Here is a 15242-nt window from a genome sequence, read left to right as displayed (position 1 = left end):
TTGTCCCTGAAGAACAACAATATAATCATGGTGATGAAAATCAGGGAATTGCACAAGTATTAGTCGATGTACAACATCCTTTGAACAATTCAAACTGGTGAGATTTTACATTTCTCAATATTTAAATTAGAGTTACCTTAAAGCTTGTTACCAGAAATCTCCAGTTTTAATACTCTTGTAAATTTATAATTTGAGATTCTCAGAACGCTGATTTTTATACTTCATTTGCACTATTGAACTAATTCAGTCTACATAACAGGTGTAATTGTGAAAACTGCTTCGTAATGCCTACGATTGAAGAAAGTTTTTTTGTCGAGAATATCCACCAAATCCAAAAATGATGGCCAAGATTGGTGATAATCAATCGAGGGACTAACCACTCTTAGAAAATCTGTACACCGGATTACGCTTAGATTACCACTGCCAAAGGCAGGGACTTCAAAGATTACGCGTAATCCCATTAGTACAGTCAAAGGTACGGCTCTGTACACCGATTACGCGGAGTGATCAGCCCCTCGTAATCAACGCATTATTGAAGTGGAAACATTAGAAGATATTTTAAGGCGAAATATCTTGGAAATTTTACGAGACGAGTTTGCGGAAAATAATTTTGAACCAGATCCAAACAATGTAAACAAGTCAGTAACCATAATATATAATCTCAACGCGATGTAATAATTTATTATTTAAATGTATTGATAGAACCTACAGATATATTGTATACAGACTTTTTATACGATGGGTATACAGAAAATTAGGACGTAGAGTACGAAGACCCATACCTAGCTGCGTCGTAAACAGGGTTCGTTGAGAATTTCCATCAGATGCTTACCATGGATACAGAGAAGGCAATGTACCTTAATAGTTCAAATTTAAATACTCAGAGTATTTTAATTTTACTCCCAACTACTTTGAAAATCAAAGATATGATAGAGATTCATGAGTGAACCAGACTTTATTTTAGTTGATTCAGAAGATTTATTTTGTGTGAAAACTAATATTGGTGAAAATACCACAACGAAAGATTGTAAATAATGATGAGTTATTTTTGTTATACAATCAATTTGACTAATTTATTAAAAATGTGCAAATTTTAAATGAAAATAATATTTTATAATTTAAATAACAAAAATTTAATATCTTTCAAAACTGAAGAGTCAGCAAATCTATTTTGCGAATCTTCTTGCACCCTGGTACGCCTTCACAGCTTCTTGTTTGTCCGGATGTTTAAATTGAGAGGCTAATGGTTTTGGATCAGATGGTTTGCTTTCAAATGATTCTCTGCGAGCATCTTCATATGATTTGGAGGACTTTTCAATTAATTTAACAAAGAGCTTGTCCACATAAAAATTGTAACATTATTTAATTACTTTCAAAATTAGACGCCCATCTCACCATATGTCGATACATCCATAATTGGTTTGACGAAATATTCCCCCTTATTGGCTTTAGGAAAATAAACATTCCATTTGAGACTGCCATCTGCTTTTGTAGCTTAAACTTTCTCAGAGATTTCATTGTAATGTTACGCTGCTAATAACATTCTGCAATTTAGAAAAGTAATTAAGTTTTCAGAGTTTCCACAAAAATTGATTTTTGATTACCTGGCCTGCATTCCGAGATATGAATTATGTGTATTCTTTGGCGCAAAATGAATAACAACTGAATTGTAAGCTTTTACACTTGATGTTTGTGTTTCAGGTGATATTTGAAGTATATCCTTTTTGTATCCATTGACAATTTTTGAAATTTTTTCAAAAACAGGAGTTCCTAAAAAAATTGTTTTTAATAATCAGTACCGGAAAATTAATTATCTATCCGTACCTGGAATAAGCCAATTTCTCTGTTTGCCATCTGTTTCAACGTTACCGTGTATGCATTTGGAAAATGGTTCACCGTGTCCAGAATGATTATTTGTGACATGACGCAACACTGATAAATATTTCGCTTGAATCAATTGCGCAACTCCATCACTTGATGTTGCACTCCAGTACATATGATTTTGAATGCTTTTGTTCCACTGATTAAGTTCCGAAAAGTTCTTGATTTTGGCCGCAGTATTAATTTTTTGTTTTAAAGGTGAAACTATTTAAATGAGAATACTACGAAGTAGAATTTAGGAAAAAATTAAACTTACATTTACCCATATGCCAACAATCAAAAAGGTGGCTTATATTGGGATAATTCTTCTTTAAAAAATAACGGACTTGAACATGGCGGTCTGTAACTATAGATTCAATATCCATCTCATTTTCCACCAGATATTTTAAGCCACGAGTTAATCCCTCCAATTCCATAGCCACACTATTTTTTACTTCATTGCTCTATCAAAATTTAAAATAAAATATGTAGAGAAATCTATACGATTCTACACAGTTTATGAATAAACCCCTGGAAGTACACTGGAGTCAGCCGACTTCCAGTAATCAAAACAAGCACGTATCCATAGACTAATAAAGCTACGCTATGTAGATAGTAATGTCGAATACGGCGAATCGTTCGCCGCGATGCCAGCGCCCCTATACTGTCTAGCTCTGGAAATTATTAGTTTTTTTTTACAATAAAATAAGTTTTTCGATTATGTTGAAATTTTTTCAAAAAAGGACTAATTGTTTAGGCATATTAATACATATAAATGTAAGTCTATCCTAGATTTTAAGCTTCTTTCATTTAAAATATGTGTAGCAGTGACAAGCTCTATAAAAGTTGATCAGGTCTGACCGATAGATAGCGCCACCGCCGAAAACAATCAACACTTTTTTAACATTAGCATTCCTATCTATATAACGTAGACTTATCAGTCTATGCACGTAATAAGACATAGGAATTCGAAAAAATTTCTTCACTTAAAATCTGTTTAACTTCTTCGCTACAATTTACGCTTGATATTGGAGAGTAAAAATCTGTTTGACAACCTTTATCACACATAGGTATGATTACTTGACAAGCTATTGGTTTAATTTAACCAATAATTAGTACCTATTTTATATGCATACCCTAAAATAAATACTAACCTGTGTTTTTTAATCTTACGGCAACCTGAGTTACTCTGTCCTTGTAAAATCCCAAAATTTTAGGAGGAATTGTTTGAGTTTGAATATTTTTGTGGAAATCTGTTCCGTGTCAATAAATAAAAGCGACAACGTTTTTTTAGTTGAAATAACGCGAGAAAACTCTGGTCAAAAACAGGGGAATGTGGAAACGGAAATAGCTCAAGAAAAACAGAAGTATAACTACCATTTGGAATAAATCTTCTATCCCTTTTTTTTCTCTTCACGAGAAACGCCCGTAGTTTGACTCGGCATAGGTGCTTCGTAAAACGTCCTGAAGGTGGCTCGTCGACAAAATTATTGATTTTATAAATTAAATTCAAATTTGATAATTAATATGAATATTTGATATAAATACATTTTTGGAATGATAATTTTAAGGTCTACATATGAAAAAGAAACATATTATTATTATATATGGAATTAACCCTTTAATATACATTATCATGTAATAAGAAAAGCTTGTCATAACTCCCCCAATATTTATTTAGCTGAATAATTTGAATACATATTCAATATTACTTTTATTTAGCTGAATAATTTGAATATTCAATATTATTATTGAAATACTACAAGACGTGCCAGGTAAGAAATTGTAAAATGGTTAGCGTACTTTGAGAATCTAAAGTCATACAATTTACCCCTACACGTTTGTTTAGTATAGTATAATTTTAACTATAAATCTACCGGGATGGAATAGTGGTTAAGGTGGGGTGGCAGAGTAATAGTTCTGGAACTACAAAAATATATGAAATCTGGCCAAAAACCTGAAGGTTTAAATTCGCAAGATCCTCTGTCCAACACTACGTCCGAATGTCTCAGCCAATGAACGTAGTGAAATCAAGCAAGGTCTTAATTTAAAAATATGGACTAGTTCTATATGGGCCTGTTCATAACTCACAAAAACTATTTTGCAAGAGCCTCTCCTCCCAAAAAGATTTCTCGGTGTCTGAATCGCTTGTGTACCACGTTCTGGGAATCATTAAAAAATTAAAATTATTATCAGTTTATTTCAAAAAAAGAAAAAACTGTTCAAGAAAATATTACTCAAAATTGTTAAATCTGTTTTCATTTAGACACTAACAAGGAGACTACCCAAGGTGTTACACACCAATTTTGTTCAAACCCGGGGGATTGGTAGACCTTCATGTAACTTGAAAAATCCTAAAGGGATTTTATTCAATGGGCAACGGTTTTGCCATGGCAACGAAAAATGTTTTTGACAACATAAAATAACATGGGATTTTGACCGGTTTCCCTGTGAAAAACCATTAAAAAATTGATTTTTATCAATTTTTTTTTATAATTTTGGTATTTTATTTTTTTTTTTCAATTTTGTAAAATGTTTCACAGGGAATCGGTCAAAATCCCATGTTATTTTCAATGGGAAAATTTTAATTTTAAGTTGTCAAAAACATTTTTCGTTGCCCATTGAATAAAATCCCATTAGGATTTTTCAAGTTACATGAAGGTCTAAAAATGCCCCGAGTTTGAACAAAATCGGTGTGTAACACCTCGGGTAGTCTCCTTGTAAGTACACTAATTGAATTTATGAATATTCTGTTTTTCTCGAAAAATTCTTTATCCTCGGATTTGTCATATTCAAATATTTCTTCAAAACAAATAATAACGTTCAGAATTACAAGTTACTCTTTGCTATAGGTTTAAGGAAGCTGAACGCTATATTTATGATATATATTTCAAACCATATTGCCGAATGGGTCCTTACTGCGTTGGAATATACGTCGGTTATTTCTTGACCAGAAAAACGACCTTTCAATTTAATACGGTAAAATATAATGGCATGAACTGTTATTTTAGTTTTCCGTAGTGTAATTGCCATTCCATGTTGAACAGAAAACGAAAGTCATTCTTTGGTGCTTGACAGCGGTTTGCAACGTGTCCGTCCTGTTCGGGACCTACGAGTGGAGCGGGGGAAGCTCCTACGCCAACGCAGCCAGCGTCCTCTACATGGCCATTCACCGAACTGTCTGGGCTGCTGGCTTGGCCTGGCTCGTCGTAGCTTGCGCCACCGGAAACGGCGGAGTCATCAACTCGTTTCTCTCCTGGAAGCCATTCGTGCCTCTCGGCCGACTGACTTACGCGGTTTATCTCACCCATTTAATGGTTGTAATCGCTTTTTTTAATATGGGCAGAAATATGATTATCTTCACTGGTTATTTGGCCGTAAGTTGCACTCCTAAGTTAAATCAATCTAATCAGTAGTTAAAAGAAAATATTTGTTACAGGTTGTCTCGATTTTGGGATTGATTGTGGTTTCTTATCTGGTGGCGTTCTGGGCATCTTTGGCTGTTGAAGGACCGTTTCTTAATTTGGAGAAAATTTTAATTAGTTTAAAAGAAAAGCCAGTTGTTGACGAGAAAGCGACCAGCGATTGTTACGCGGAAAAGAACGGAGCTTACGATACAAAGTTTTAGAACAGGTCCCAGGATCTGAACATCGATAAAATTTAGCCAATTTCTCCAGATTTTTATGGATCTAACGCAACTTTTCTTAATTATACCCAAAATGTTTGAAATATTTACAATTCCTTTGAATTTGTTTAATTTTTATAATTTCAATGGCGTTCACCAAAATTTACCTAATTTTACTCATATTCACAAAATTTTACTTATATATACCCAATTTCACTCATATATACCCAATTTTACTCATATATACCCAATTTTACTCATATATACCCAATTTTACTCATATATACCCAATTTTACTCATATCTACCAAATGGGATTCATATATACCCAATTTTACTCATATCTACCAAATGGTATTCATATATACCCAAATTTACTCATATATACCCAATTTTACTCATATCTACCAAATGCTATTCATATCTAACCACTTTTACTCATATTTACCAATTTTGTTTTATTAACCCAATTTTACTTAAATTCCTCAATCTACGCAATTTTCCTCATATGTACTCAATTTTACTCATATTGAACTAATTACCTTAATTAAAACTCAATGTAACTTTTACCTTAAGCGAGTTTCAAGTTACACGAAGGTCTACCCCCCCCCCCCCCGAATTTGGACCAAATCGGAGATAAACACCTCGCTATAGTTACCTTGTGATAAATTGATTGTTACGATAAATTTAAGCGTTGCTGAAAATTCACCTTACCATCTGCCAGCAGGCAATCGATTTTTATTTCTTCTTCACCTTCGTTCGGTTATAAACTCGAGCCTGATTCGTCTCATCTGAGTTATTTTTACAAAGAAGTAAAATTCATTCTTGATTTTTTTAAGCTCAAAATTACGAATGATTTGGCAATGTGGGTTCGATAAAGTTTGTTGTAGTGCATTTTTATATCGTGTAAACGGCCTCTCATCAAGTTCTTGAACCATTGGGTAACAACAGAAGTAAATGAACCGAAGTTATCGAAATAGCGGTCCGAATCGGAGGGCGTTTTCCTTATGAAAATGATTACAAAATCGAGTCAAATAAAAGCTAATTTCCATCCCCGTCTTTAGATAAGATACATTGCGCTTTGAAATTGTGGGTATAGCTACTTCTATGCTAAAAAATGTTCTAAAACAAAAACTTTTTTGTTGGCCTAGGAGCACGTAAAATTTTAAATTCGAGGTAAAAATATAACTTCATAAGGAAAACGCCTCCAACATGGGGAGTATAGCAGTCTGATAACTTGGGTTCATTTAATTTTGGTAACAATGGTTCTGAAAGGACCTGATATTAAAGTATCTCGCACAATTGTAATAGGTGTTTCTATAAAATACGGGAGGCCATGTGATAATGTTTGGTCTACGTCACTAACCTATAGCTCTTGAAATTAGAAAGTACGCGCTGCAGTCGCAACATCCTTCAAAATCCAGCCGACGCGCAAAACTCGCGTGCAAGTAAAGCACTTATCAACTTGCGCTCGTAATGCAGATAAGTAAATTTTATACCCCTATTTTTTGTTATTATTTTTAAAGAAACACATTTTATATTATTATTAAATAGTTTGGGTAAACAAAGTAGTAATTACAGGTTAAAACCTTTAAGTCTTCCTTATGATATACACGGTATCACAAAACAACAGCATTATGCATTTCCCTGATATCCAGGCCTTTTAATTGTTGAAATTAAGTTTTAGTTTTTGTCAGAGTAATAAAAATATACTTAAGTTGAAAAATAGTTGTGCTATTTAATATCTTTTTAAATAAATCGATTTTAATGATTTAGTAAACTACATTCCCTGTACATATCGCCAGAAGCCAAAAAAAACCACCGGAAACGTTTTAAGATAACTGCATAAATATATAAGAAATATCCCATTTATTTCCATTTTAATTTCGAATGTAAATTATTTATTCATATTACAATAATAATTGGTTTTATTCGTATTTGTATAATTATAAACAATCATTTAATTTGTAAAAATGAATGAAATTTATAATTTCAATTAAGTTTCAAATTTAAAGTTTAAATTTATCTGAAACTTACAAGTTGAATTCAATTGTCTTTGAGTGATTTGAAAATAATGACTGGAACAGTACTTACACTCGTTTGATTCCGAATCATTTTGTTCGTTAGACTTTCCAGGTAAATATAGAAATTAAAACTCTGTAACATATTATGGCGTTTTTTTAAAACCAAACTTGTCCTAATTGGTCCTACCCAAATAAACAAAGCACGAATTTTACTTGTTAATTTTGCCATGTGATAAATACATTGGCTAACTTTATCTTGAATGCTTTTGATATTATTTTTAATTTACCTTAAATCTAGAGAAATTATTTTTGAAAAAAGAGCTAATTCATTAATTGTATTAGCTTGTATTTACGCTGGCATATCTAATAAATGAATTATCTCAATCAATAGATTGTATTATTTTCTGATCTATTGACTGTCAATTTCAATTTCAATGTTTCACGGTCATAAGTTAGGGCAGCACTTTAATCGCCGCTTAGAAATTGTGACAGTTGAAACATCGCATCAGGTAATTAGAATACTAGATGGTACGTCTGTGAGAAAACGATGTCAAGTGTTGTAAAAACAATGTTAATTTTTCAATTTATATTAGTAGTGTTTATAATAATTTATGAGTTTTTTACCTTAAAAAAAATGTGTTAAAATATTTTTCTGCAAATTTGTGTGTATTTTTAAAATGTTATTTGTTAGATGCAGGAAATTAAGTGGTATAATTAGCTTTTGTTTTTCAAGTATTTTGGTATTGTATTGCCTGCTAGATCCGAGTAGAGGACATGAGCGAGACGTAGATGGAAATACCTTGTTCGCATCGCGCGCGGTTTCATATGGGTAAGGGCTGGTTTTCACTAGGACAAAAACGCCACAACGGCGAGAGTCGACGCAAACATTCTGGATTCAGGTCGACGTTCACAGTCGTGGCGTTTTTGCCCTAGTGAAAACCAGCCTTGAGGGAGCGATGGACAATGAGGGATTACACTCTATTTGTTCTGAAAATATCGTTAATTTCGAGGTTGAAGTTGTTAGTGTGCTTTCTTGTTAACTTGGTTTTAAGAGGGCGACCGCGATGGGGTAGATGATCTATTAAAGACGAAATATTTCCATTACAAATTTACACGGCAGATGTTCCACTATAAGATTGGAGTCTGTATATTATCATTGCTTTTATTCCATAGGCACATTTACGACCATAGATTTGAGAATATCCTCAGTAAATGCGGTTTTGAGGAACTGATTTGTGCTGTGGATAATTGCTCCTAACAAAAGATCTATATCGATATTTGTTAAGAATTGGTATAGCACAGTAAGAATGTGTTCAATTTTTTAAAAAGGTTGTTCAGTGAAGCGGTTGGAAATAATGCTATTAGGTGGGTTAGTGGTATTTGCAGAAATGCTGCTAGGAGTGGTAGTAGCCAACGGGGGAAAATGAGACCCATATAAGTAAAGTGACTTAGATTAATTAATTAATGATAGATTTTGTTGGCTTTTGTTTTGATTGAGTTGTTCTGGGAATGAATACGCAGTATCTGAAGTTCAGTTATCTTTGCCGGACAAGTTTTGGTAAACCCTACAATTTACACAAAAGGGAGAGTTTGGGCATTATTCGGTATTTGTACGCTGTTTGACAGATATATCACATAAGGAAAAATTGGAACAACGATGGATGATATGTCTAAGTCTGCGAAAGTTGGCAGATTCTACAGAGCTACGTTAAAATTTGGTCACATCAAAGCGACGGGAAAATAACTTGACCACTGGTGAAGGTGACATCGTTAATTCTGATAGCTATATTCACCGACGCTTCTCGCTTTGGAAACATTGTATTTAATTTCCAGCAGGTCTTGATAAATGTCTGCCGATGAATGATAAGTCGACATTTTAAATTATCCCTCTGTTTTGAATGTTAATTTGCATACCCGTTATGGTACCAGTCACATGGAAATTTCCCCAGCTTGGATAGATTGCTCAGCGCGTCTGTTTAGCACGAAGAGGATGTCTTAATAAAGAGATCGTCGCATTTTAAAATATCGAGCTCTGCAGTAACTCCATTGGTTTTTGTAACGATTTGACTGATTTTCTTTAGGATGAATTTGAGATTGTTTATATGGAGTAGAACTGCACTGTTAGAAACAAGATGTACGACGGTCAGAATACACACAATCCTTCTAATGTGTTAAGTTTGTTTGAGCTATTCACAGCAACCTGCAACTCCGGTATCACAACCAAAATATATCTACGGTCACACATATATACATATTTACACTTATTTGTTACTTCTAGTCATACTTTGAAAGCATCGAAGATTCCTTCGATCAGAGTCACTCTTATTGTTTACTTCTGATCACACCTATTTGTTACTACTAGTCAGCCGTTGAGTGTCACACTCATTTCTTCTGGTTAATAATAATAATAGTAATAATAGTAATAATCAGCTAGGCTAATACCCAAGGCACCACCTTAGGCAAAGACTAGTTCGTCAGTTTCATACTTATTTGTTACTTCTGATCACACTTATTACTTCTGGTCATACGCCGAAGACTAGGTCGATCAGTGTCATCCTTAATTGTTACTTCTGGTCATACGCCGAAGACTAGGTCGATCAGTGTCATCCTTAATTGTTACTTTTGGTCATACGTGGAAAGCGCGGCGCACTCTGAACGGCCTTGAAAAACACCAGAGGGAAACGGGCGCGTAGACCTCTATAAACACGCGGATTTACAATGTTGGAAATGGCGTGGCTCCGTATACGCTGCCCAAAAAACCTTACTTAGAATTAAAATTAAGGAACGTATTTGCAACTCTTGGTTATATGTAAACCACAGCTATTCAAAAATATAACGTTCATGAAAATCGGACTTAAATTAAGGAACGTTATGCCGACTTTCAGGCGGAAATATAAGTGTCACACTTATTTGTTACTTTTGGTCATATTAGAACGGCCTCCGATAAGTGGCACACTTATTTGTTACTTCAGGTCACACGTTGTAAGCATCGCGTATTACTCCGATAAGTGTCACACTTATTTGTTACTTCAGGTCATACGTTGTAAGCATCGCGTATTACTCCGATAAGTGTCACACTTATTTGTTACTTTGGGTCATATTAGAACAGCCTTGGAAAATGCCAGAGAGAAATTCGCGTAAAGTCTCTATAACCACACGTATTTCCAATGTTGGAAGTTGATGGGGGTACTTATACGTTGTCCAAAAACCTTATTTTGAATTAAAATTAAGCAACGAAATTGCAATTCTATGATATATGGAAACCACAGCTATTCAAAAATATAACTTTCATGAAAATCGTACTTAAATTAAGGAACGTTATGTCGACTTTCAGGCGGAAATATAAAACCACGAACATTGGGGTCCCGTAAATAACCCCGATAACAATACTTAAATTTAATATTTACTGATATAACCGACGTGGTAGTTCAAATGAATCCTAACCTATCCAATAATATTTTTTTTAACGTTACCGGACTTAATTTTTAACAATATATCAACCACACAAAGCCAAACTACCGAAAACGGTAAATTGGGCAAATGCCCAACTTCTTGTGCTTCGATTTCAAAACTTTATGAAAGGCTATCAATGGCGATGTATGTACATTCGATATCATTGACTCTTCTAGCCCTAACCGTTGAAGAGATATGCGCGACACGGCGGCATCGGCATCGGCTACACTGTACGTGAGACTAATACACACAAATCCTTAGGATTGTGTGTAAAAACCGACCTGAGGTAAACCAATTTTGCAAGCTTTTGACCAACTATGCACAATTCATAAAACGCCATTCCAAGTTTGCACGCTAGGGAACAAATCTGCATACATCATACAAATACTGGCTAAATTTGCGTACATCCGATCTAAGTTGCACGAAACGTACCAAGGTTGTACTTTTTCGACGAAAATTGAAAAAATAATCATGGCATGATTGAACGGTAAAATCCGAAGTGGCAGGAAAATAAATAACCGGCCAAAGTTGCACATATATGACAAAAGATACAAACTTATTTCCAAATTTCGATCAAAGGTCAATAAAAATGAGATATCAAAGTTGGGCGTTGGTGAGCAAAACTGAACAAATATAAATGAGCTATCAAAACTGGCGCTAGTGAGCAAAACTAAACAAATATAACAGAGCTACTAAAGTTGAGCGCTACTGTCCAAATCTGAACAATTATAAATAAGCTACCGAAACGGTGCTCTAGTGAGCAAAACTAAAGAAATCTAAATGAGCTACCAAAGTTGGGCGCTGCTGTACAAAGCTGAACAAATATAAATGAGCTACCAAATCTGTGCTTTAGTAAGCAAAACTAAACAAATATAAATGCGCTACCAAATCTGAGCTCTACTGAGTAGAACTAAACAGATATAATTGAGCTACCAAAGTTGGCCGTAACTGTTCAAAGCTGAACAAATATAAATGAGCTACCAAATCTGTTCGCTAGTGAACAAAACTAAACAAATAAAAATGAGTTACCAAAGTTGGGTACTAGTGAGCAAAGCTGAACAAATATAAATGAGCTACCAAATCTGTTCGCTAGTGAGCAAAACTAAACAAATATAAATGAGCTACCAAAGTTGGGTACTAGTGAGCAAGCTGAACAAATATAAATGAGCTACCAAGGTCATTTCTCAATCAGACTCCTACGTTTCATTTTTGCTGGTATAAATTTTGTATTAACCAAATTAATTTTCAAAAGATGTCACGGACAATTCGGTACACACAATCCCGCTGATGTGTTACGAATACAGTCTGACGTAAAACTTCCCCCTGTAGCAAACATAGCACCAAAAAGTGTCCAACATAATATATAATCACAGCCCGATATAAAACATTCACCCTGTATCAAAATTAGCACCTGTATTTCCAGAAAGTCTCCAACATAGTAAATAATCACAGTAAAAAACATTCACATTGTCCAAAAATTTGCGCTCGAAAGTTCTCATCATAGAGAAATGCGGGAAATTTTTAATTCAATAAAATTTGGATTGCACCCCATTGAAAAGTACAAATGACCAACTTCTTGTACTTCGATTTCAAAATTGTTAGCACTTGCAGCTAGGGTTTAATATTCCCGATCGATTGACGTATCGTTTCATTTTATAAAGTAAACGATTCACGAGTAGTAGCGCAAAGTTGGTTTAAATTTGAATAGCAAAGAAACGTGGGGTTCCACTAAATTGGGCAAATGATCAACATCTTTGCGGCCCATTTAAAAATAATTAACAATGGCGACGACGGTATTCTATCTCTAATCGATTGGCGTATCGTTTGATTGTGTATCGCAATCCCAATATGCATAAGGACTGCGTGTAAAATAGGTAATCAGTTTAATTATATAAAATATAAAAATAATTTGAAACATAATACCTTGTTTTTAATTTGTCTCTTACGTTGTATTTAAAATTTTAATTTCCCGCCAAAAAATTTGGGTACTATAATTTGGACTGAAAATTATAATAAATAGTCTTTGGAATAATAAATAGATTTTGGAAATCTGGCAACGCTGTTGCTAGTGTAGAAAAGCTGTTTGGAGGTAATGTCACCATGGACTAATTAACAACAGGGACGGTCCGGTTCTATAACATTTCCCTATAAAGACCCCATAAAAAAGTGTTAACGCGTTTAGCAGCGTTGCCAGGCAAATATTTTTTATCCTGGTGATTCAAACGTCATAAACCGGATAACGATTTTTGAAATTTCGCCATCTGTCGGGATATATTTTTAACGTTTTTGTGCTTTTAGCGTCTCTGCCATTTGAATTTTCGGATTCTTGTTAACAAAGGAAGCCTTAAACGTGTATTATATCGTTAAATAAGTATGAATATTGTTATTATTTTAGAATAGTATTAGTTATTATTTTATTATAGTATTAGTAAGTTAATGTGTATGTTGAAAGGGAAAAATGAGAACTAAAATATGCGTGTATAAGAAATGTAGCAGTGATTCTCGCTATTTAGAAAAAGACTACATACATGGGGTGTTTTTCTTACCCTTCCCTAAAGCCAAAACTAATTTCGATAAATGCAAAAAATGGATAGCATGGTTAGGCAGGGAAGACTATCCTATTGAGAGTGTAAACCGCAACACTTATTTGTGTTCCAAACATTTTGTTGGGGGAAATGGCCCAACTACACATTTTCCAGACCCAATTCATCAGCCATCTGTAAGTATTAAGCTGTGAAGGCTTAGTTATTTGTTTTCTAAAATTTAAAACTAACAATCTTCCCAAATGCTAGGAATATATTTCTATACTTAAGTCACCCAGAAATTTATTGGACCCTACTCCTAAAGTCACAATTGGCTTACAATTAGATGTGTTGGAAAACATAGAAGTTGAAAAACCACAACTAGGCAGTAAAATTAAAATTCGAAAATTAAATTTCAGGAAGCGGTAAAAATTAGACCAGTTATACCGGGTGAAGGTGACTTGTCTATAGGAGAAGATTCAATTTCCCTGTCAATGGTGAGCTCCTTTCTTGAAATAGAGCTGAAGTTATTAAGGTTCTATTACACTGATGAAAATAATTTATTTTCTAAGAATGAATCTCAGACTGCCATAATATCAAGTGTGAATCAACCACCAATTTGTAGTACTCCGCTGAAGATATGCAATAACAAACCTGAAGAACAAATTAAGGCATCAGTCATTCTCAAAGTATTCGAGTGCTATATAAAATGTTTCTTGTTTTTAGACTCTTTACTTATTCCAAATTTTATGTTTTTAATAAAGGATCAATCTGGGGTGAATTTGGGTCAAGCTACCAACTTTTGTTCAAATGATGAGGAAATATATAAGGTGCTGTACTATTTATCACCATTTTGTTTATCAGTCTCTAAATTACTCCTCTCTCTCTTGTCAAAGGAACCTGATGATCTACAAACAGCACTTCGAACACTATGTTTTCCTTTCGGCTGGAATGCAACTTTCTTCCCAGAAAATGCAAAGATCTTAAAAATAAATGAAGCCACTGGTTGTACAATGTATGCTATAAACATTGGGGTAGACAATTTCATGGCTCGCTATGAAGTTGAAGGAAAAGTGTTGAACGAAGACTTAACCAAAGACTTGCCAATGCAAATTAATTCTATTGAGCTACTGAGAAAAGCCATTTTCACTCTCTCAAGTTGGAAACGTTGTACCGGCAGTCCAAAGGCTAAATTCGTTGATTTATTTGACCATCGCAGTACAAAAGCTGGTTTCAAGGATTCCTTAACAGGGGCAGTCCACAGCGAGAGATGTTGTCTGATGGTAAAAAATACTAGCAGGGACCGGTGCTTTTACTGCACCAAGCAAAGGTCTAGTTTTCGAGTGGTTATTTGTAGAAAAAAGTCCAAATCAAACCCTGGAAAACGCTTCCACAATTTGAGCAAATTTGAGTTGGTAGCAGAATTGAATGAGTCCAAAACCATCCAATCAAAACTCACTACAAAGCTTAAGCGTTTAAAAGCTAAGATTGAAAAGATAATCTAAAAACATTCTGCAGATGTAGAAGAAAACAACCATGAATTTTTAATGAACATTCTGGAGAAAAATTTAGAAGGACAAGAAAAGAAAGCAGATTTCCAAACAATGTTTTTGAAGACTCAACTCAGATGTTGCGGAAGAAAAAACATGGCAGACGTTGGCACCCCTTAGTAGTGCAATGGTGCTTATTTTTGCACTAAAAATCACCTAGCTTGTACAGGGCTTTGGACAAATCTGGGATTCTGAAACTACTCTCTAAG

The 15242-nt window shown here is 34.2% G+C and overlaps 2 protein-coding genes across 2 annotated transcripts; one reads left to right on the top strand and one right to left on the bottom strand.

The window, feature by feature from the left end:
- Positions 1-1434: 1434 nt before the first annotated feature.
- On the bottom strand, positions 1435-2246 carry LOC149940294 (uncharacterized). The gene is made up of 4 exons (XM_090179210.1): positions 2138-2246; positions 1825-2085; positions 1605-1770; positions 1435-1544 (listed from the first exon to the last, which is right to left on the bottom strand). Exons 1-4 carry the CDS (start codon positions 2244-2246, stop codon positions 1526-1528), a joined length of 555 nt encoding a protein of 184 aa, XP_090035336.1. The 3' UTR covers positions 1435-1525.
- A 2521-nt stretch (positions 2247-4767) lies between these two features.
- Positions 4768-5488, top strand: LOC149940293 (nose resistant to fluoxetine protein 6-like). The gene is made up of 3 exons (XM_090179208.1): positions 4768-4839; positions 4908-5237; positions 5300-5488. The coding sequence occupies exons 1-3, from the start codon at positions 4768-4770 to the stop codon at positions 5486-5488; spliced, it is 591 nt and encodes a 196-aa protein (XP_090035334.1).
- The last annotated feature ends 9754 nt before the right edge of the window (positions 5489-15242 follow it).

Source organism: Leiobunum rupestre, chromosome 6, assembly GCF_980474605.1.
Source record: "Leiobunum rupestre chromosome 6, qqLeiRupe1.1.hap1, whole genome shotgun sequence".
In the NCBI taxonomy this organism is placed as follows: domain Eukaryota; kingdom Metazoa; phylum Arthropoda; class Arachnida; order Opiliones; family Sclerosomatidae; genus Leiobunum; species Leiobunum rupestre.
Note: the sequence above shows the minus strand (reverse complement) of the source record. Positions and strands in the feature narration are given on the sequence as shown.